Below are 21,480 nucleotides of genomic sequence, written 5' to 3' on the forward strand. Positions count from 1 at the left end.
ATCAAACCCCAAATCAATAAAGTGAAGGCAATTCAAACATGGCCGAGACCTCTGTCCAAAAAGCAAGATAAATCCTTCCTGGGGATCGTGGGATATTGCAGAAGGTTCATCCCAAACTTCGCCATGATGGCAGCGCCTCTAACTGATCTTCTAAAGGGGACGAAGTCAGTAATTGTCAGATGGTCCGAAGAGGCAGAGTCAGCCTTCCAAGAGGTGAAAGGGGCTCTGTGTAAGCAACCCGTTCTGGTGGCCCCGGACTTTAAACATGAATTTATCCTTCAGACAGATGCCTCAGATGTCGGGGTAGGTGCAGTCCTTTCCCAGGAGATACGTGGGGAGGAGCATCCTGTTCTTTACCTGAGTAGCAAGTTGTCTTCTTGTGAAAGAAATTACTCAGTTGTAGAGAAGGAGTGTTTGGCCATAAAATGGCCAGTGGATACCTTACGGTACTACCTGGTGAAACGGAAGTTTAGGTTAATATCCGAACATGCCCCACTCAGATGGACGAGGGAAACAAAGGGTAAGAATGCTAGGGTTACCCACTGGTTCTTAGCCCTACAAGACTTCAACTTCCATGTAGAGCATAGAGCCGGGAAGCTACATGGTAATGCCGATACCCTCTCAAAAATCCCTTGTCTAGTAGGTGAAAGTGCCAAGCCCCACGGCTATAGGCAGAGGGCAGAGGGGGGAGGTATGTGGCATGGCTAAGGGTTGCATAGTTGACGGGAGGTATGTGTCTCAGAGACGACTTGTCTCTGTAATGTAAGCCCTAAGTAATATCACTATATTGCTAATGTATTGCAAGGACGTGTGGTGAGGTCAGAGTCACGTGACCAGTCAGCTGCTGGGTTCGTGGGTGTGGCTATACCCATATAACGTAGACTGCTCCTGAAACAGGTTGTTGTATGTGGGAAGGGGAAGTCTCCCGTTTGTGTTTTGGCTCTAGGACTGAGCCTAAAGGACTGGGCATTTGTTATGCATTTTGCCTGAGCTAAAGGCAATTTCTTTTGTGCTCTTTTGTTTTATGGGTTTATGATGCAATAAACACCATGAACTTTAAAGGAACCTGCTTCCTGATTGTCTCCCGCTGCAGCTGAGCAAGTAGAATCCCTACAGGGGGTACATATGAAGAGACGCACAGTCATGATGTCACCAAAGGTCTTTATGTAGTTTTAGCCTTAGAATAGAAACGTTAGGGGTTCAAAACCCCCCCAACGCCGGCTCTGATTGTAACTAGGGTTTAATTTTGGAGTAGGGTTTTTATTTCATACTCCAAAAATCCTGTATAATCATGCTTGGGCTTATTTTTGGGGAAACATGGTATTTGGGCTTTGCAACTGCTCTGATCTCACTGAATACTGGACATCGCTGTAATTGTACTTACCGTACACTGCTTGGTGTTAACATCCACTTTCACAAGGCAGCTTCCTATGATATGCTGGAACCCAAGGCCATAGAAATAGCGATACTTCTTAGTGTTGTACTGGGAATAATTAATGGCAGGAAAGTCTAGGCTTCCGATGTCCTCAAATGTGCGATCATACAGCTGTTCAGGTGAGCACCACAGCTAGAAAACACAGCACACAGGTAAGGTGTACAGCAGACGGGAGACGGAGACTCAGACATATCGCCAGCAGCAGATAACACCCGAGCGTGCTCAGATAGCACCTTATGTGAGCACGCTCACTCATCACAAATGACTACACACCGCTGCAGTCAATCTCTGGTCTCTGTGATAATAGTAGTACTTTCTGTAGCTGACTAGTGATTGGTTGCAGCTGTTATGTGCGTGCGGTCAGCATGTCATGAGTACAAGATGGGACCACTGAAAAGTTGAGTCATTTACCAGAAGAATAGAACTTATTTTGGTATTTAACTTTCCTGCTTTAATGCAATTATTCCAAAACCTTCCCCTTTAAGGGTATGTGCACACGTTGCGGATTCCTGTGTGGATTTTTCCGCGCGGAATCTGCAGGTAAAATGACCTGTGTTATAACTGCGGATTTCTAGTGGATTTATTGCGGATTTCGCCTGCGTTTTTACACCTGCGGATTCCTAGAATGGAATAGGTGTAAAAACGCTGTGGAATCTGCACAAAAAATTTACATGCTGCGGAAAATAAACTGCTGTGTTTCCGCGCGGATTTTTCCGCAGCATGTGCACAACGTTTTTTGTTTACCATAGGATAACATGATACTGTACATCGCATGGAAAACTGCTGTGGATCCGCAGACAAAGCCACAACGTGTGCACATACCCTTACTGTAGATGGCACAAGACGCTGCACTCAGTGATTGGCTGCAGCGCTGCTGATGTGACATTAGCGTTGCAGACAGTAATAGACACTGGTAACCGAAATGGTGACTAGCTTCAATACCATCCACAATCTGTGGTCAAAGGAGGTGCTGTTTTTTTATTTATTTTATTTTTTAACAAATAATGTTGTAAACTACAAAAAAAACTTTATAAAAAAAATGCATCAAAGTAAAAAGTAGAACTTACCTTGCCATCAGCTCTTTTCTCAGCAGTGGCCGTGCTATAGCTGAGGGGATTGATGTTTGTATCATGTGGCGTCTTCGTATTCAGAGGAAGCACAAACCGGAGAGGTAAAGACTTTGGAACTGAATTGTAGACCTGATGAAGTAAAGAAAAGCGAGAACAAAGGATGTAGCTGCAGAGATGTGAAGTGAATGTCTACCCCTGGTCATAAAACGTATCCCATCAGTGAGACTTTCTTTATGTGGAAACTTATAATATTAGTTGTGAGACTTCATAATTGTGCATATTTTTGTCTAAAAATAATCCTTGCAATTGGGTTTAATTTAAAAAATTGCATCGTTTGCCTTCTGTAGCTTCTGAGTTGCACTTGTCATTTGCTGAATGCTGAATGAGTTGACTATCTGTCACTGAGCTCGTTTTGATGGGGAGTTTATCAATCTTTTATCTGAACAGGGTTGTGATTTATGACCACAGACTATATCCTACTTGAGCCAAACTTTAGATGCTTTCATTACTTTGATGAGAGGCGCTCAAAAAAACAACACACAAGAATTGAGAATGAGCTCATCGACCGAATCTCAGTTAACAATTTCTGCAGCCAGAAATGTAGGATAAAAAAGGGCTTGTAAAAGCCAAACTGTGATAAAACTTTTTAATGAAATGGATTAATTTTGGAAATTGTTTCTCTTAAATACACGCAGTTAGGATAAGAAAAAAAATGTTCTGAAGATGTCCACTTAATAGGAAGAGAATAATATTGGTCCCGTCGAGGCATATGTCCGAACCCCACAAAACGGGATTTGGGTGTGTGCACCAACTGGGTCATTGACTATAATGGTGCCGACAGAGTGAACGTGCGCACAGTCGTGCATCATTATCGGGAGTTTACACCTTCTGCAGGTGGACACTTAGGCTTGAGTATAATATGTCTGAGCATCCGTCTCCTATAGGAGTACACACCCGAAAATGATGAATGGCTGAGCACACGTTTACTCTGTCCGCACTTATACATCCGGATGCCATTTTGCGGGGTTCAGACGTAAGCCCTGACGGGACCAGCGAACATGGGACAAAATACCATGTGAAAGCACCCTAAGGCAGTAGTCTGTTATAAACCGTTTACATATTTGGATATATAAGATTTTTTATATATGCACATAGTTTAGATATGTATACATATTAGATATCTATATATAGTTTGTGTGTGCTACATTACTGATAGACGATGTTTAATGATGTGAGATTGCAAGGTCCCTCGCTCACTAATACAATACCTCGTTCAGAGCTTCCCCAGATTTGTGTAGATTTTGCAGCTTGAATATCTTCATAGCCGCTCCATCATCCTGACAGCAGAGATCGAGCACAATGCAGCCTTCATCTTCATATGCATTGATTTGATGAAACACGGCAAATGCCTGAGTGTGAAATTTCACAGAGTGCAGCTAGATGAAAAGGAAACAAAAGAACGAGTCTCATAAGTACATACATGACTATATCAGAAAGCTGTAGTTACTACTAGTGCAGGGTGACAGACATGAACTAAATGTAGAAGACCATGAGCTGATAGTGACACAAATCCTTTTAGTGCATCTACTTTATTATATCCTATCGATCGCACCCAATGAACGCCTTCACAAGTAGAGTTGAACGAATATGTTCGGAATCAGTCTCCGACTCTGAATTTGCCATATTGTTACCTTATTCGTTCCGAATTTGTGTTTGATGATCGGTTCCAAATATATTAGTTCATTTCTACTCCCATTGACTCCAATGATGTCTGGCTTTGTTCGGTGAATATTACAAAAATAATATTCGCCGCCGATCATAATCGGAACCGAATTTTGAAATATTCGCTCAACTCAACTCACTATATCCCATGTGCTGGATACACAGCAGATAAAAGTTGCCCCAAAGGCCCGACCATCTAATGTGTATGGGGCTCTTTCCTGACAGATGATGTTGGCTGAGAAGGATCCACTTGTCTAGAAATTCAGGAATTTGGAAACTGACCGTAAGGTTTAAAAAAAACATATTCTGGTTATAAGAAGTTTCCACCTCTCCACAGTAGAAGGCATGGTATAAACATTGATGCAATGCAATCTTACTACTGAGACCCCCACCAATCATCAGAGTGGGGTATATTTGTATGCCATTAATCCTCTATGGAACCGCCTGATGTAACCGGACACAGCACTTCACTTTCTCCAAAAGTCACACAGAGAATTAGGGCATAACGATCAAGCATATGGAATTTCTCTCCATTATGACAGAGAACAAAAATGGCCACCCATAAGTCAGACCCCAACCCATCTAGAAGTTATCTTGTATCCTGATCAGGGTTGCCACTAGGAATTTTGGGGCCCCATACTGGCAAAATTTTTGGGGTCCCCCTTGAGACTCCGCCCAGGCTCTACCCCAGCCCCGCCTCCACCTTTTGAACTGTCCACAGTCCCACTGCTCTCTCTTGGAAAAACTCCACTTCTCACCAATCACACATTAACAGTTCCCATCACCAGATCACACACATAGCCAGCAGCTCTTGTTCTGGCCAAAAGATTTTTTAAATCCACCACCACAAGGTAGACTCTTTTGGCAGGGCCCTACTCTTCTCTACTCTAACCTATTAAACATTTGTTACTATATCCAATACAATTTATGTATATTTTTATTTATTTTTCAATTTTTAAAATGACCAATAATATCACATCCAAAAGGTACAAACACCACCGCACCATGCCCAGACCACATATTACTACCACATACTGACCTATAATACCACATACAAGGAACAAATGCCGCCACACCATGTCCACACCACATATTACCGCCACATGGTGACTGAATACTATAATACTGATCATTAATAAAAAAAACACAATACTATCACCATTAGTGCCATTATACACATGAGATCTGTACTTAGCATGCAGTGTCTGTGTACAGGAAATACAGTGATCACTGATGACATTATACACAGGAGCTCTGTATATAGTGTCAGTGCACAGGTAATACAGTGATCACCAGTGACATACACAGGTGCTCTGTATATAGTGCCAGTGCACATGTAATACAGTGATCACAAGTGACATTGTAAACAGGAGCTCTGTATACAGTGTATAGTGTCAGTGTACAGGGAACACACTGTCTCACCAATGACGTCTCTAGGTGAAGTCCTTTATCTTCGCTTTTCATCTTTCATCCAGCACAGAACGCCATCTTCCAGCCAGTGTTCGTCTCTGCAGGAAATAACAGTTATCTAGAGCTTTGCTTGCAGAACACATTACTTAATTTTTTCCCAACTTCTACACTACACCAAGATGAAGAAAAAAAAGGCGATAGTGTCGCTCTGCACATTAACAGGACCATCCCCTATTTAAAACAGCATCCTCAAAAAAATAAAATAAATATATCATTGCAGTAATAATATACCTTAATTACCCCCTATGGTAATAATATCCCCATCCTGGCCCCGTGTATCTCATTTCTGGCTCCAGCCATATGTTCTCCCGTCCTGCTCTCATGAGTATCCATTATGCCCCATATGATCTCCCGATCCTGCCCCATCTGTCCCATGATTCTGCCGCTCCATCTGTCTCCATTCTGCCCCATGATCCTGCACCATGTGTCTCCCATCCTGCCCCCTCCTGTGTCACACATTCTGCCCCCGTGTCTCCAATCCTGCCCCCTATGTCCATTCTGCCCCATCTCCATTCTAACTCCGTGCCTCCATTTTGCCCCTTTATCCATTTTGTTCTCCTGTGTCCATTCTGCCCTCCTGTGTCCATTCTGCCCTCCTGTGTCCATTTTGCCCCCCTGTGTCCATTTTGCCCTCCTGTGTCCATTCTGCCCCTGTGCCTCCATTTTGCCTCCTGCATCGTCCATTCTGCCCCCTTGCCTACATTCTGCCCCCCTGTGTCCATTCTGCCCTCCTGTGTCCATTTTCCCCCCTGTGTCCATTCTGTCCTCCTGTGGCCCCCGTGCCTCCATTTTGCCCCCTGTGTCATCCATTCTGCCCCCCGTGTCCATTCTGCCCCCCGGCATGCAGCTTTCAATAGAAAAAAAAACACTTTCTCCATACCTGGCCATGGTCCTGCGGCGAAGGCCCATCAACTCCGTTGTAGCACGCGCACTGCCGGCGACTGACCATGACGTTAGACGCCGTCAAATGCACACTGACGTCAGCTGCCGGCCTCTGTTCAGTAACTGAGCCTGCGTCTCGAACACAGGTTCAGTTATTTGATGGGCAGTGGGGCCTGATCGACAAAAGTGACGGGGCCCGATGTGGGCCCCATACGCCAGTCAGGGCAGTAATGCCCTGATGGCGGCACTGATCCTGTTTATAGATGATAATGTTTGGTTACCACAATTCCCTTTTAAACTGTTTATTTCATTGTAACTCATTATATGTTTAATCAAACTTATATTACAATTCTAAGTTTTTACTGTATTTTTCAATCTATTGTAATATTGTTGGTGTGATTGGTCAGTGTCCCAGTCCTTTAGTAGAGAATGTAAAGCCTTCACCTATCACTAGAGGACATTAAAAAATCATCCAATTTTTTTTATTATAAACGTTCTTCCATTTGGACTCTGAGTCTTCATAGCATAACTTAGCATGTGTCATCAGGTGTCGTATATCTGGGCTCCATCAACTTTAGATTTACCACAGCATCTTGGTGTTTAAAATGCAGTATCCAGCAAACACTCCTTAGCTATATGAACGATAATGAGGACTACATTGGGGTACATACCCCACAGCATTGCACACATTAAGCCTTATGCAATGTGTCTATCGTATAATTTCAAGGAGTTGTCTAAACTCAAGATTGAAGCAATGAAATTTCAAATTTTAATAAATCTGTGATCACGCTCCATTCATGGTCTCTGAACCTGCCGCAGATCTGAGTACTGAGTAACTTAATTTAAAGGTGTTGTTCCAACTCAACAAGGAGTCTGAAATGCCCTGTTGGAAAGGAGCAGTGGCCATGTATGCGTACAGCCACTCTATTCACAGTGTATTTGTTTGCTGTAGACAGCTGCACTTCCTCTCCCTGACAAAAAGGATTGGGGGTTTGGACTGTGCCCATTGTGGTCACTTATCCATTTCCTTAATTACTTCTATGCAGAAATAGCATACATCTTCTATAGGAAAGCTTCATAAAACTGTATTTTTCCATGTAGCCTATGCCTGAAAATTCTGCTATAAGTAGTCTAACTTGTTGCAAGACCACATTCAGGACACTTATCAGATTGTCTGGGGCCTGCACAAGTGAGTCCTTTATAGCTGGCTGGACATGGCTAGCTTCAGTCTCCCTTCGCTTCTCCGATTCTGCCATAGATTGCAGAGTTGGAGATCACACAGTGTGAATAAGAGGCACAACAATTCTGCTAGTTCATGTTGTCATTCAGTGCGCAGCCATAACCATGATGCTCCTCCACCATAATGCTACTTTTGCTATGAAACTTCCCGAAGCAGGCAAGGAGCTGGCAGGTAGGGTGCAGTGCGCTCCTGAAAAATGAATATTTGACAACCAATTTACTGTTGCCACCAAATGTAAGTGACATACACAATGAACTAAGGGAAGCTGGCGTATTGGGCAATGATATTTAGCGTTTAATAGCCATAATTTGTTCCATACCAGTGTGCCAAATGTAGAACTGATTTCAGTTCTAGCAACACTATCACTTTTCTTCAAAGTGGTCTGATTTGTGGAGGATTAATCTTCCTATCCAGAAAATACGTGCAGTAGGCGTAGTAATAAGTGGCTCAGTGATCGTACTCAAAGAGTGGTAATAAAGAGTTTTCACATCAAATTCGAAAAGTGTTTCAAGTGGGGTACCACAAGGCTCTGTTCTGGCCTCAGTGTTGTTCAACATTTTATAAATTATCTAGATAAGGGAACTGAAGGTAAAGTAATCAAATTTGCAGACGATGCAAAGCTATAAGGGATAGCTAAAGCCCCCTTCTCACATAGCGAGATCGCTGGCGATATCGCTAAAGGGTCACCGATTTTGTGACACAACAGCGAGATCACTAGCGATCTCACTACATGTGACATGTTCCTGCAACCGGCCCCCCCGCTGGATATCGTTGATCGCGCTTGAATGTCCTGGGCCATTTTTTCCTTGTTGGCGTCCCGCTGGCGCCGACTAGCAACGCATGGACGCAGGAGGAAGTCGTCATCATCGTTGCGGTGTGACAGGTAAGAGTGACCGCCGACGGGCTGCTGCGTCACTGGTGAGATCTGCCTGTTTGCAGCTCACTAGCGACCATTTAGAGATGCACCAGCGATCCTGACTGGGTCGTATCATTGTCGGGATCGCTGGTACATCGCTAAATGTAATGGGACCCTAAGGGTACCGTTAGACATAACGATGTCCCAGCGATCCCACCCACGATCCGACGTGGATGGGATCGCTGGGACATTGTTAGCTGATCGCTGGTGAGCTGTCACATAGACAGCCCCTTCAGCGATCAGGACCAGCGAGCACGCTGGTTACCAACGTAAACATCAAGTTTCTAAGGGCTGCGGGGCCCTTAGAAACACGATGTTTACCCTAGATACCAGCGTGCACTGCAGGCAGGGTGGAAGGTGGAGGCAGAGCGGCGCACAGACAGACCGGCGTAGCTCTGCTATCTGCTACTCTGGTCTGTGCGCCGCTCTGCCTCCACCTCCCGCCCTGCCTGCAGTGCACGCTGGTATCTAGGGTAAACATCGGGTTTCTAAGGGCCCCGCAGCACTTAGAATCCTGATGTTTACATTGGTAACCAGCGTGCAGCATCGCTCATCGCTGGCTCCCGCTGCCACACGCAGCGATGCGAGCTGGCCAGCGGGAGACCAGCAATGAAAAAATGGCCCAGGACAATCCAGCACGATCAGCGATACCCAGCAGGGGGGCCGATCGCTGCTGGATGTCACACACAGCAATCTTGCTGGAGAGATCGCTGATGTGTCACAAAATCAGCAAACTCGCCAGCGAGATCGCTGTGTGTAACGGGCCCTTAACACTAGAGAAGATAAAGTATTTAGAAAGATCTAGATAAGCTTGAACAATGGGCAGTGACTAATACTGTAGAATAGTATTTAACAGGGAGAAATGCAAGGTTCTACATTTGGGCAAGAAAAATGAAGATTACATCTACAGAATGGGAGAAATAGAATGAAGCAACAGCACATGTGAAAAAGGTGGGTATACTAATAGATCACAGACTTCACATGAGTTAACAGTGTGATGCAGCAGCAAAAAAGGCAAACACAGTTCTAGGATGTATCAAGAGACTATAGAGTCTAGATTATATGAAGTAATTATCCCCCTCTACTTCTCCTTGGTCAGACCTCATCTAAGCACCACATTTTAAAAAAGTCATCAAAAAACTGGAGCAAGATCAGAGAAGAGCTACCATGATGGTGAGCGGACTGCAATCTATGTCCTATGAGAAACAGTTAAAGGATCTGAGAATGTTTAGCTTTCAAGAAAGAAGGCTAAGAGACTTAACAGCGGTCTACAAATATCTGAAGGGCTGTCCCAATGTAGAGGAATCATTCTTATTCTCCTTTGCACATGGAAACACAAGAAGCAATGGAATGAAACTGAAATGGAGAAGACACAGATTAGATATTAGAAAAAAAACTTTTGACAGTTTAGGTGATCAAAGAGTTGAACGGGCTGCCATGAGACGTGGAGAGTTCTCCTTTAATGCAAGTCTTCAAACGGAGTCTGGACAGACATCTGTCTAAGATGGTTTAGTGAATCCTGCATTGAGGTCCCATCCAACTCCAACATTCTAGGATTCTATAGTTTTTTGCAGGACCGCCATCAGAGCATTACTACCCTTACTGGTGTATGGGGCCCAGTGAGCAGAAGCAAAGAAGGTGGCCTGGACTCAGTTCGAGCCCCCCTCTTTTGCTTCTGCTCATCCGGCCCTAGGGACAGGGGTGGGTTGCCGCGCACATGTCAACGGCAAAGGAAACTTTCCTGGAGCTGCATGGTTTTCAACAGAATGGCAGCACATGCAGTTTGGAGCTCCTTCTGCCTCTTCTGTGACATCATTGCGTCGGCACAAGTAAAAGCTGGACACCAGAATTGGAGCTGCAGGGGACTGTATGAGAGGTAAGTATGAAAAAGTTTTCTTTTTTAATAAAATGAATTAAATGTGGGGGGAGCAAATAATTATGAATTGAGAATTGGACATAGGAAACAGAAAATCATTATGAATTGAGCCTGGGGGTGGGATAAAGCAAGTGATGATGACTTGAGGGTGGGGTGAGAGGGAGATCGAATGATTATCAGTTGAGGGTGGGGGTTAGCAAATGACGAATTGAGGGGGGTCCTTTTACTTTCAGGGTGGCACTATGTCACTTTTTTTCTTCATCTGGTGTAGTGGAGAATTTTGGGTAAAATTGGGGAATGTGCTCTGGAAGTGGAGCTCTAGATAACTTATTCTCTGCAGAGAAGCCCTGGCTGGAAGAAGCTGCGCTGGATGAAGAAAAGTAAAGATGAAGGACTTCAACTAGAAATGTAACTGGTGAGTCAGTGTGCTACCTGTACATTGACATCATATACTATATACTTTATACAGAGCTCCTTTGGATAACAACACTGGTGATCACAGTATTACCTGCACACTATACACAGAGCTCCTGTGTATAATGTCACCGGTGATCACTGTATTACCTGTATACTGACACTATACACTGCTTACTATGTACAGTGCTTCTGTATATAATGGCACTTATGTTAATACTAGCTGAAGAGCCCGGCGCTGCCCGGGCATAGTAACTAACTGTTAATAATTATAATTATCCTCCATCCCACAGTCCCGTGCCCATATACCCATCATACATATCCTCCATCCCATAGTCGAGTGCCCATATACCCATCGCACATCCTCCATCCCATAGTCCCATGCCCATATACCCATCATACCAATTCTCCATCCCATAGTCCCATGCCCATATACCCATCATACATATTCGCCATCCCATAGTCGAGTGCCCATATACCCATCGCACATCCTTCATCTCATAGTCCCATGCCCATATACCCATCACACATATTCTCCATCCCATAGTCCCGTGCCCATATACCCATCATACATATCCGCCATCCCATAGTACCGTGCCCATATACCCGTCATACATATCCTCTATCCCATAGTCTAGTGCCCATATACCCATCACACATCCTCCATCCCATAGTCCAGTGCCCAAATACCCATCACACATCCTCCATCCCATAGTCAACCATTATGACATCATAATGAGCGGCGGGGCTTGCAACCTATGATGACATCAGCGTTGCCATGGCAACCATTATGACATCATAATGAGGGGCGGGGCTTGATACACACACACTTTTTCCCCAATATATAGATAGGGGCAAAATTGTTTGGTGAATTGTAACATGCAGGGTTAAAATTTCGCCTCACAACATAGCTTAGGACACTCTCGGGGTCCTGACGTGTGACTGTGCCAAATTTTGTGGCTGTAGCTGCGACGGTGCGGATGCCTATCCTGGACATACACACACATACATACATACACACCACCCACATTGAGCTTTATATATTAGACTAGCTGTAGAGCCCGGCGCTGCCCGGGCATAGTAACTAACTGTGGTTAGTTATAGCAAATTATAATTATCCTCCATCCCATAGTCCCATGACCATATACCCATCATACATATTCGCCATCCCATAGTCAAGTGCCCATATACCCATCACACATCCTTCATCTCATTGTCCCATGCCCATATACCCGTCATACATATCCTCCATCCCATAGTCCAGTGCCCATATACCCATCACACATCCTCCATCCCATAGTCAACCATTATGACATCATAATGAGTGGCGGGGCTTGCAACCTATGATGACATCAGCGTCGAATGAGGGGCAGAGCTTGATACACACACACTTTTTCCCCCACTATGTAGATAGGGGCAAAATTGTTTGGTGAATTGAAACGCGCGGGGTTAAAATTTTGCCTCACAACATAGCTTAGGACGCTCTTGGGGTCCAGACGTGTGACTGTGTCAAATTTTGTGACTGTAGCTGCGACGGTGCGGATGCCAATCCCGGACACACACACACACACACACACACACACATACATACATACACACATTGAGCTTTATATATTAGATTAGCATTATGGTTTTTAGTAATGAACAGTATTGTAGTATTCGGTCACTATGTGCTGGTAGTATGTGATATTGTCATGCTGTGGTGATATTTCTCCCTTGTTTGTGGTATTATTCGGTAACTATATGGTGGTAATATGTGGTCCGGCCATGCTGTGGCGGTATTTGTGCATTGTATGTGGCATTATTCAGTCACTATGTGATGATAATATAAGCTCTGGTCATGGTGTGACAGTATTTGTTCCTTGTATGTGGATATTATTGATCATTTTAAAAAATGTTTGCGACTCATTCCCGTAAAGAAAAGTAAATAAAATTATACATAAAAAGAGTATTGGGTATTTTAACAAATTTTTAGTAGACTAGACTAGAATAGGGCCTCGCCAGAAGAGTCTGCTTTGTCGTGGTGGCGCTTAAAAAATCTTTTGACCAAATCAAAAGCTGCTGGTTATGTATGTGATATGGTGTTAGATGGGAACTGATAATATCTGATTGGTGAGGACGTGGTACAGAAGTTGATTTTTTTCCAAGAGTGGACGGTGGGACAGTGGGAGGTTCCAGAGGTTGAGGTGGAGCTTGGGTGGAGCCTAGCCAGAGTTTCAAGGGGGCCTGAACATGGTACCAGTATGAGGCCCTTAAATTCTTGGTGGCAGCCCTAGTCTTACCTTGCCTGTGTGTTTATTTGCCACATGAAAAATGGTGTCATATCTGGGATCCCAACTAAAGCAGTCAATTATAGATGATCCGGTCATGTTGCTCATCCATATTTTCAGCACATTGATCTTGACCGATTGTTCTATGAACACAATGTAGTTTTCTGTCATTCCTGGGCGAAAACAGGAAATAAAAAAGGAAATTCTTTGCTTGTGTGTACTTGGTGTACTTTGTTTACTTACATTTCTTGACAATCACTTCTCTTTCTGTCTGGATATCCACCATTGATGACATGTTGCTACTTGCACTACAATAGTCACAGATCACTCTCTAGGACATACCTTCTATATGCTCAATGTTCTAGGAAGCAGAACCAGACCTGACAACAATTTAATCACGGTGAAGTTTGCCAAATGCCAATATCTGTCTGCTTCATTTACATCAATCTTTGTACTTTCCTATACTCACCAAAGCTGTGGTAGTAGGAGGGATGGAAATTGTCACTTGCTGGTATAGAACAAATAATCTGTGCTCCATGCAGTGCATCTTCATTCTCTGATTCCTGAGCAGGCACCTTAATAATGTTATAGAACGTTCCTGCAAGTCATAAACGAATCAAAAATCATGCAATCTATCATATGGATTTCATGCAAAAGGGATTAACTTTACAATGGTAAACTACTCTTAGAATTTTAGTACAAATGTTTACTCTTTGGGCGTTTTTTTGCCTCTAATTTCATGAGCATCATTCGAGGAGTGGGTCCTAAGACCACAAATGATTCAAAACCTAGGTATAGCCTCTGTGTGCATGGCTAGGGGTGTTTTGAGTGATCAGTGGGCGTCTTGGGACCCGGACTAGTTTAGCCACACATCTATTCCGTTAGTGGCCTTTTAGGTCTACACTGTTTCCTGTAGCCCATGTATGACTCGTCACTTTAGAATTTCTTTAGCTACAGTGTGCAATGAAGAAGTGGACTTAAACTGTACAGCCAACTATTGGGAGTAGCAATCCAAATAGTCAGCAACGAGCCTTTCCATATGACAGGATAAAAAAAAGTCTATTTGCAGATACAGTTTGGGGGTTTTTGACACTCATCAGTGCAAAGCAGGAGGTTCGATTTGGCGGGAAGAGCTCTGACAGGTGGTTAAAGAGAGAACATTTCTCCTTGTGGAGACTTATAGACCATGCAATGCTTGCCACTCTCCACAAGGAAAAATATTCTCCCTTATAGATCCCTGTCAGATGCCTCTTACCCAGTCAAACTTGACACTAATGATTGTTAAACACTCCAAAACATGTGTCTGGTTAGCTTTCTTTAACCTTAAGTCATGCAACAAGGCTCATTAAAGGGTTGATATTGACTTTTACGACAGCTACATTCAAAAGGTGGCACTAGACATCCAGTCCGCCTCCTCTCTATAGAGGATATTTGCATATTAAATTTCCAGAGGAGCATTGCATGGCCTACAAGTCTCCTTACATAGGCTGAGCACTCTCCATAAGGAGAAATGTTCCCTCTTAGACCCTCCAGATATAGTAGGTAATTATGAAGGTTGAAAAATATAAGTATAGCTATAACAGTAATCTTTTCAAAGTTGTTGAAGAGAAAAGCAACACCATGGCCAATAATGACAATAGAAAAAGGCAGTGGACAACGGCGACCACTGAATTAATAAGATTATTCTAACATAGGCCACTTTAGGACAATGAATGTATGTAATTGAAGATTAAAGACAGCTCGGGGTCTCTACCGTGGCATGGAAATGTAAAACTTACAGGATGATAAAAACGTTGTCAGTTATAAGGGAATTATGGAAATGCCTAAATGTACTCATACATGGCAGATAGTTTTGCAACGGTTCCATAATTTGTTCTATTATTTTAACATTTACCCTGCTTGCCATAAGAATTGCCCATGTTGTATGCAGTCCCATCAGGGTCATAATGAGGATGAGCTGTTGCCCCATTCACAGCAATATATTTACTCCAGTCAATCTGCAAGGAGATGTTATCCAGTTAGTGAAGTGCTTTTCTTCTTCCAAAAACTCGAAAGGGAAGATGACAAGTTAGGCTCCCGGCTTCTGAACTTTAGATAACTTTTATGCAATGTATATCTCATGAAAAGTATTAAATCTCTTGTTGCATAAGAGCATATTGCATAAATCCTTCCAACCGCCACGTATTACAGTATTCTAAGTCCCTACTTTTTTATTTCATGTAAAGGGGATTTACGCTCTTAAGTAGACGCTAGATCCATAAAGCTTCTCTGTGTAAACAGGAAAGATTATTATAGTTCATACAATTTCAGCAGAATGGAAAACAATGGCTTTTCTTTCAAGTAAGAGGCAAACAAAACTGAAAATGAACAGTCCAAATAATAGCACGGGCTCACCCGTTTAAATACCAGTCCTGCACTAACAGCCTCTGGCAAAGGCATATACAAAGTCTTTCCACCTCTACACACAGACCCTGAATAAGGCAGGTGAACTACCTTAAATAGGCCGTTCAAAGGCCTGGAACTAGAGGTATGAAACATACAGGCCCACCCAGCTCTTCTGATCATTTCCAAAATCAGGACCCATTTAAAAAAAAAAAAACCTTAGCACTATTCATTCTGGAGCCTGCTTCTCTGGGTCCTGCATCACCGAGGCTAGTCACATCCGTGATACATACCCCCCTGTCCAGGACTTGTCTGGCTGCAACCTTACAGTAGAGAGAAACATAAAAAGTTATGCCCCATTAAACTGGATGCCATAATTTCCTCTCAAAGTATTCTTGCACAGAATATCTTCATTATTGGACATGAACTTTTAGGCTGTGTGCCCACATAGCATTAATTAAGCGTTTCCGCGGCGTTTTTAAACGCGCGATTCTGCCGCGGAAATGTTTAAGAAAAGCATTCCATTCAATCATATTTGAAAATGCACATGTTGTGCCAATGGTGCGTTTTTTTTACCGCTGTGGAAACGCAGCATGTTCATTAATTTTGCGGAATCGCCCGCGATTCCGCATACCATCAATTGTATTGGCAAAAACACTTAGGAAAACGCATGCTAAAACGCTTGACAAATGCTTAAAAAAGCGCATCAAAAACCGCATGCGTTTTCCCGGGAGCAGGGTGTGCGATTCTGCTCAGGAATATTCTGCTTCAGAATCGCTACGTGGGCACATATCCTTACTCTCAATCAAAATAACGGGCACTGCAATATTGGATATGTCATAAATACATTGACAACTGTAGTTTTTGAATCGCTGATAAAGGGGTTTTATGTGACTAAAAAAATGTTGATTTTTCCATGTATATTATTACAACTGTCTATGGGTTGTGTCTGGTATTGCAGCTCAGTTTTCCTTGCTTTTATAAAAGAATTTATAAAAGTAAAAAACTAAAATCAGTCATATCCTTAGAATCTGCCTTTTACTCCTGCACTGCCGCCCCAATGTTTTTTGACAGACCAAAAGTAATGATGTCACTACCCCATGATACGTCTTCTGAGGACATGGACTTACTGTAGGGTCTGGTTACTGATGGCCGGGATGTCATCACCTCCAGTCCAGTAGAGACTAGTGGTGAGCGAGTATACTCGCTACTCGAGATTTCCAGAGCATTCTCGGGTGATCACCGATTTGGATGTGCTCGGAGATTTAGTTTCTGTCCTCGTAGCTGCATGATTTGTGGCTGCTAGACAGCCTGAATACATGTGGGGATTACCTGTTTGTTAGGAAATCCACACATGTATTCAGGCTGTGTAGCAGCTGCAAATCATGCAGCTACGGCAACAGAAACTAAATCTCCGAGCACATCCAAATACTTGGAGATCACCCGAGCATGCTCTGGAAATTTCGAGTAACAAGTATACTCGCTCATCACTAGTAGAATGGGCTTTTTTCTTCTTCCATATAAGCATGGCCAAGATCTGCAGAAAAACCCTTTAAGCGTGACTCATGATATTATACTGGCAACATGAAATGTTGGAAAGAAAAATCACCTTTCCTGCAGTTTCCAGCGTTGCTAGATCCACCTTATAGAATATGTTGGTTTCTGTGCTGACACAATAATCTTTCTTGTATTTCATAAAGTTCACGCTCCCGTTGTCGGTCGGTTCTAAGGACAGTAAATAAAGATAATACATGATACAAAAAAATGCACATTTCCAAACATAAAGCCAACCAGCCAAACAATCGAGGGTTAATTTTTTTTTTTCTTAATTAAGTTTTTGTATTTGTCAATCTTCTTTATTCTTTGTCATTATGACTTTGTGTAGCTGAATGGTTAGATTGGGCTTCCATGACACTCCGTAAAATGGTTGTCCACTGCCAGAAACAGTTTGACCCCACTTAAAAGATAGGGGATAATTTGCAGATCCCTTGAAATCCAACTTCTGGGATCGAGATCATGGGATCCAAGAACAGCTCTGCAGAAGGTGGGGAGAAGGTGCGTATGCTTGGTGCTTGGCTTCCACCCATCTCTTTGGCAGTTCCATAGACAATCGGGATAGCAAAAGCTGAGCATAAGCACCTCTGCAGTTAGGAAGAGGCTTTTGTCATGATCATGGGGGTTCCCTTCACTAAGACCCCCAGCAATCAGTAAGTTGTCTTCTATCCTGTTTGCAGGGTATAACATTATGGGGGGGGCTAATAATTGAAATAAAATTTATTTTTATAGGGGCAGGTAAAATCGCTTACGAATAAAAATCGCTTACGTTCCTCCAATGTTGGCACTGTGTCACTCAGGGTTCACATGACATTGTCACATCACCGCTGCAGTCAATCAACGGCCACAGGTTGGCTGCAGCCTTCGCTATATTATCAATCTTAGATGTCCAGAAAACCCTTTTTGAGAGTTGAACCAAAGGAAATGGATGTAGCCTAAGGAAATGGGGCTGTTTCTTTTTTTTGAGGGGGGAAGGGAAATTTATTGTTGAAACTGGATGTAACTAAAGACAAACTTAGGTTCCTTTCTCTTTCATGTGTGAAACAGGATCAGATGGATAATTTGTGCAATAAATAGTTATTTAATATCTATGGGAACAGTCCCAAAAGGTTGGTGTAATAATCAGAAGTGGCAAAACTTCTGAAAACAAAAACCCGAGGGCATTTATTCTCGATGTTTACCTGCGGTGCCATGTTTGCTACATTCGGCTTCATGTTTTGTTATGCACATTTTTATACTTATTGTATGTTTCCCTTTTCTACAGCTTGAAAAGTGCGGCATTAGTAGTTTAATAGTTTGAGGGGAATTTTTTCTATACAGTTTATGAACAGGTATTTTTTTATATTATTTTATTAGGTCAAATAACACCATTTTTTTCACAAAGTTAAACACAAACGTTGATCCAAAAGCAAGGAAAAACGTAAAGTATAGGCCTCCATACATGTTAGATAAAAGATGTCCAAGACAGTCCATTTTGGCAGGATCATCCGACCATCTAGTGTGTATGGGGGGGCCTACTAACCCTTCCCCTGAAAGTTGATGTCAATGGGAGAGAAACTCTCTTTCTCTACAATACAGGGGATGGAGCCAAAGCTCACAAACTTTTGCAACTTGTGATATCAAGAAATTAGTGCAGAGGGACGATAATTTCTATGCACAGTGTTTGCCTGAATTTTTTATTTATTTATTTTTTAAATTTTGGGCTTCAAATGATGTGAATAATTGCCTGATGGGGAAGGAACTGTTGTGCGTGACTGAGAAGGAACTGTTGTGCCTGGCGGAGAAGGATCTGTTGTGCCTGGCGGAGAAGGGACTGTTTTGCTTGACTGTGAAGGGGCTGTTTTGCCTGGCGGGGAAGGGATTGGTTTGCCTGGCAGAGAAGGGACTTTTTTGCCTGACCGGGAAGGGACTGTTGTGTCTCAAGAGAGGAGGTGGTTAATGTTGTGTCTAATTTTGTTTAAGTGGTTACTGTTGTGCTTTACCGAACTGTTGTGCCTTGTGGGGAAGGGACTGTTGGGTTTGCGATGACTATTGGTTTGGTTTGGTGGTTGGTTACCACTAAGGATGGTTAGCATTGTATCTAGGTAGTTACTGTTGTAGTCGTCAGAGTGACTATCGTGTATGCGGTTAGTATTTAAGGTACTTACTTGGCATTTCAAACATAGCTACAAAGCGCTGAAACATGCTCTTGCAGGGGTCCGGCATGGCCACAGTGCCAAGTTCAGAAACCACAATCCTGTTTTCACTTTTGTTTGCCTTGTAGGACTCGCTTTGAAGAAACTTACTCATGTAAGTTACATTTCCCTTCTCAATTGTGAATTTGTGCATAAGAGCCATCCCATCGAACCAGAGGTTAAATCTGCCAAAAAAAGTGATCATCAAATCTACACCAAATACAATATTAATAATCTGTACAATGTTATTGTAGTTCAGACTTAAAGAATTCTCACTATTAACATTGGGCAAGAATTATTAACAGCGTTGTGAAGTTAGACTTTTTTTAATCCAATGCAGTTTAGAGCCATGAGTGTCGCCTAAAACGAGATCGGACATGCAGAAACGGCTTCAACTTTCTATAGGCTCTGTTTCAGAGATGCGTTATGTGGGTTCCGCATCTCTCTGCGGTTATGCCATAAATGTACAGGATGCTCAGCCCCTTCACCTCATTTACCAGGGAGTAAATCAAATTCCATGTGATAACAAAAATGATTGATCCACTCAACCAATAATTATCACAGTAAAGCTGGGAAGATACTAACGCAATAAACTACCATATTTCTGGGCCATTGGCCCATTTTGATTGATGAAGGCTCTCGGACAAGCACTGGATTTATTGAGTGGCAGTCAATTAGTTTGAATTCAATTAATTTTTAGCTAAACTAACAGCCTCATGGAAATATACGAAACTGTTACTTTGAGTCAGAAGACCAACGATTGACAAAGCATGGTGGTGAGAGCATGGACCGTGTAAGGTCAGTTTTTCTGGTATGTTTGTGATCAGGTATTTAGGTGGAGAGATCATATATACACACGTGGTCAAAATTGTTGGTACCCCTCATTTAATGACAGAAAAGCCCACAATGGTGACAGAAATAACTTGAATCTGACAAAAGTAAAAATAAATAAAAAATCTATAAAACTTAACAAATGAAAGTCAGACTTTGCTTTTCAACCTTGTTTCCACAGATTTTTTTTTTAAATAAAACTCATGAAATAGGCCTGGACAAAAATGATGGTACCCTTAACTTAATATTTTTGTTGCAAGACCTTTTGAGGCATTCACTGCAATCAAACGATTCCTGTAACTGTCAATGAGACTTCTGAGTTTTCTCGTGTTTGAAGGTTGCCTTTTCCAGATGGCATGTTTCAGCTCTTTCCAAAGATGCTCAATAGGATTTAGGTTAGGGCTCATAGAAGGCCATTTCAGAATAGTCCAATGTGAAGCAGGCCCATCTGGCGACCAACTATCCTAGGTGTAGTTCCCTGACAGTGTCCTCCTTGGTCGTCACCCATGAAGTCAACTTTGGCTCATACAACGACGGATGGTGCGATCTGACACTGATGTTTCTTGAGCTTGAAGTTCACCTTTATTCTGTTTATAAGTTTTTCTGGGCTCTTTTGTTATCATTCATATTATCCATCTCTTTGAATTAGGACAAAAGCCAAATCGGACACTATTTGCAGATAAGGGTTGAAGGCGGAAACTCGTTTGGGGGGTTGTACTTGTAGATTCTGTGCTAGTATTAGCACAGAGTTAGGCAGAACGAGGAGAAGACAGCACAGATATATTGTGAGCTATAACTTCACACTGCTAAATATGTAGACCATTGGTACTGGCATCACTGCTGAGGAAGCTGCAGGGTGGATGACATTGCAATGACAGCCAGCAGCTGCTGTAAGTCAGGTAAGGGTTTGCAGGACTGGATTGGGGCCACTGGGTATCCCACGTTGAAGCGTCTATGAACCGGCACTAACTTGAACAACTGGTCTGCGAAATTGGTTGGTGCCTTCCCCGGCCTAGCCCTAACTCCAGAAGCAAGCATAAAATCATTGCTGGATGTTACAGAGAGTAGGGCTGGATTTTGTTTCTCGAACTCAGGGTGTACCCACTGAGGCTGCCAAGAACACAGCCTGTACCCCCTTAGGCAGTCAAGTGTACCGCAGGTTGAGAAAGCCTGGCTGAGAACATGGAGTTCAGCTAATCCCAAGAAACAAGTGAGGAAATATGTAAATTTACACATGATGTGGG

General features: G+C 42.9%; 1 protein-coding gene across 4 annotated transcripts in view; it reads right to left on the minus strand.

Annotated features, from left to right (window-relative positions):
* LOC141097731 (carotenoid-cleaving dioxygenase, mitochondrial-like) overlaps positions 1 to 21,480 on the minus strand; it is a 50,898-nt gene that overhangs the window by 25,928 nt on the left and 3,490 nt on the right. For all 4 annotated transcript variants that reach the window (XM_073585106.1, XM_073585105.1, XM_073585108.1 and 1 more), the window contains 8 exons: positions 19,379 to 19,590; positions 17,287 to 17,402; positions 15,190 to 15,292; positions 13,765 to 13,893; positions 13,308 to 13,468; positions 3,774 to 3,941; positions 2,503 to 2,634; positions 1,385 to 1,567 (listed from right to left, as the gene is read on the minus strand). In XM_073585106.1, coding sequence (XP_073441207.1) covers positions 1,385 to 1,567; positions 2,503 to 2,634; positions 3,774 to 3,941; positions 13,308 to 13,468; positions 13,765 to 13,893; positions 15,190 to 15,292; positions 17,287 to 17,402; positions 19,379 to 19,590 — 1,204 coding nt within the window. The remainder of the gene's footprint in view (positions 1 to 1,384; positions 1,568 to 2,502; positions 2,635 to 3,773; positions 3,942 to 13,307; positions 13,469 to 13,764; positions 13,894 to 15,189; positions 15,293 to 17,286; positions 17,403 to 19,378; positions 19,591 to 21,480) is intronic.

The sequence above is a fragment of the Dendrobates tinctorius genome, unplaced genomic scaffold (assembly GCF_039654945.1).
Source record: "Dendrobates tinctorius isolate UK_male_01 unplaced genomic scaffold, ASM3965494v1 ptg000086l, whole genome shotgun sequence".
Taxonomy (NCBI): domain Eukaryota; kingdom Metazoa; phylum Chordata; class Amphibia; order Anura; family Dendrobatidae; genus Dendrobates; species Dendrobates tinctorius.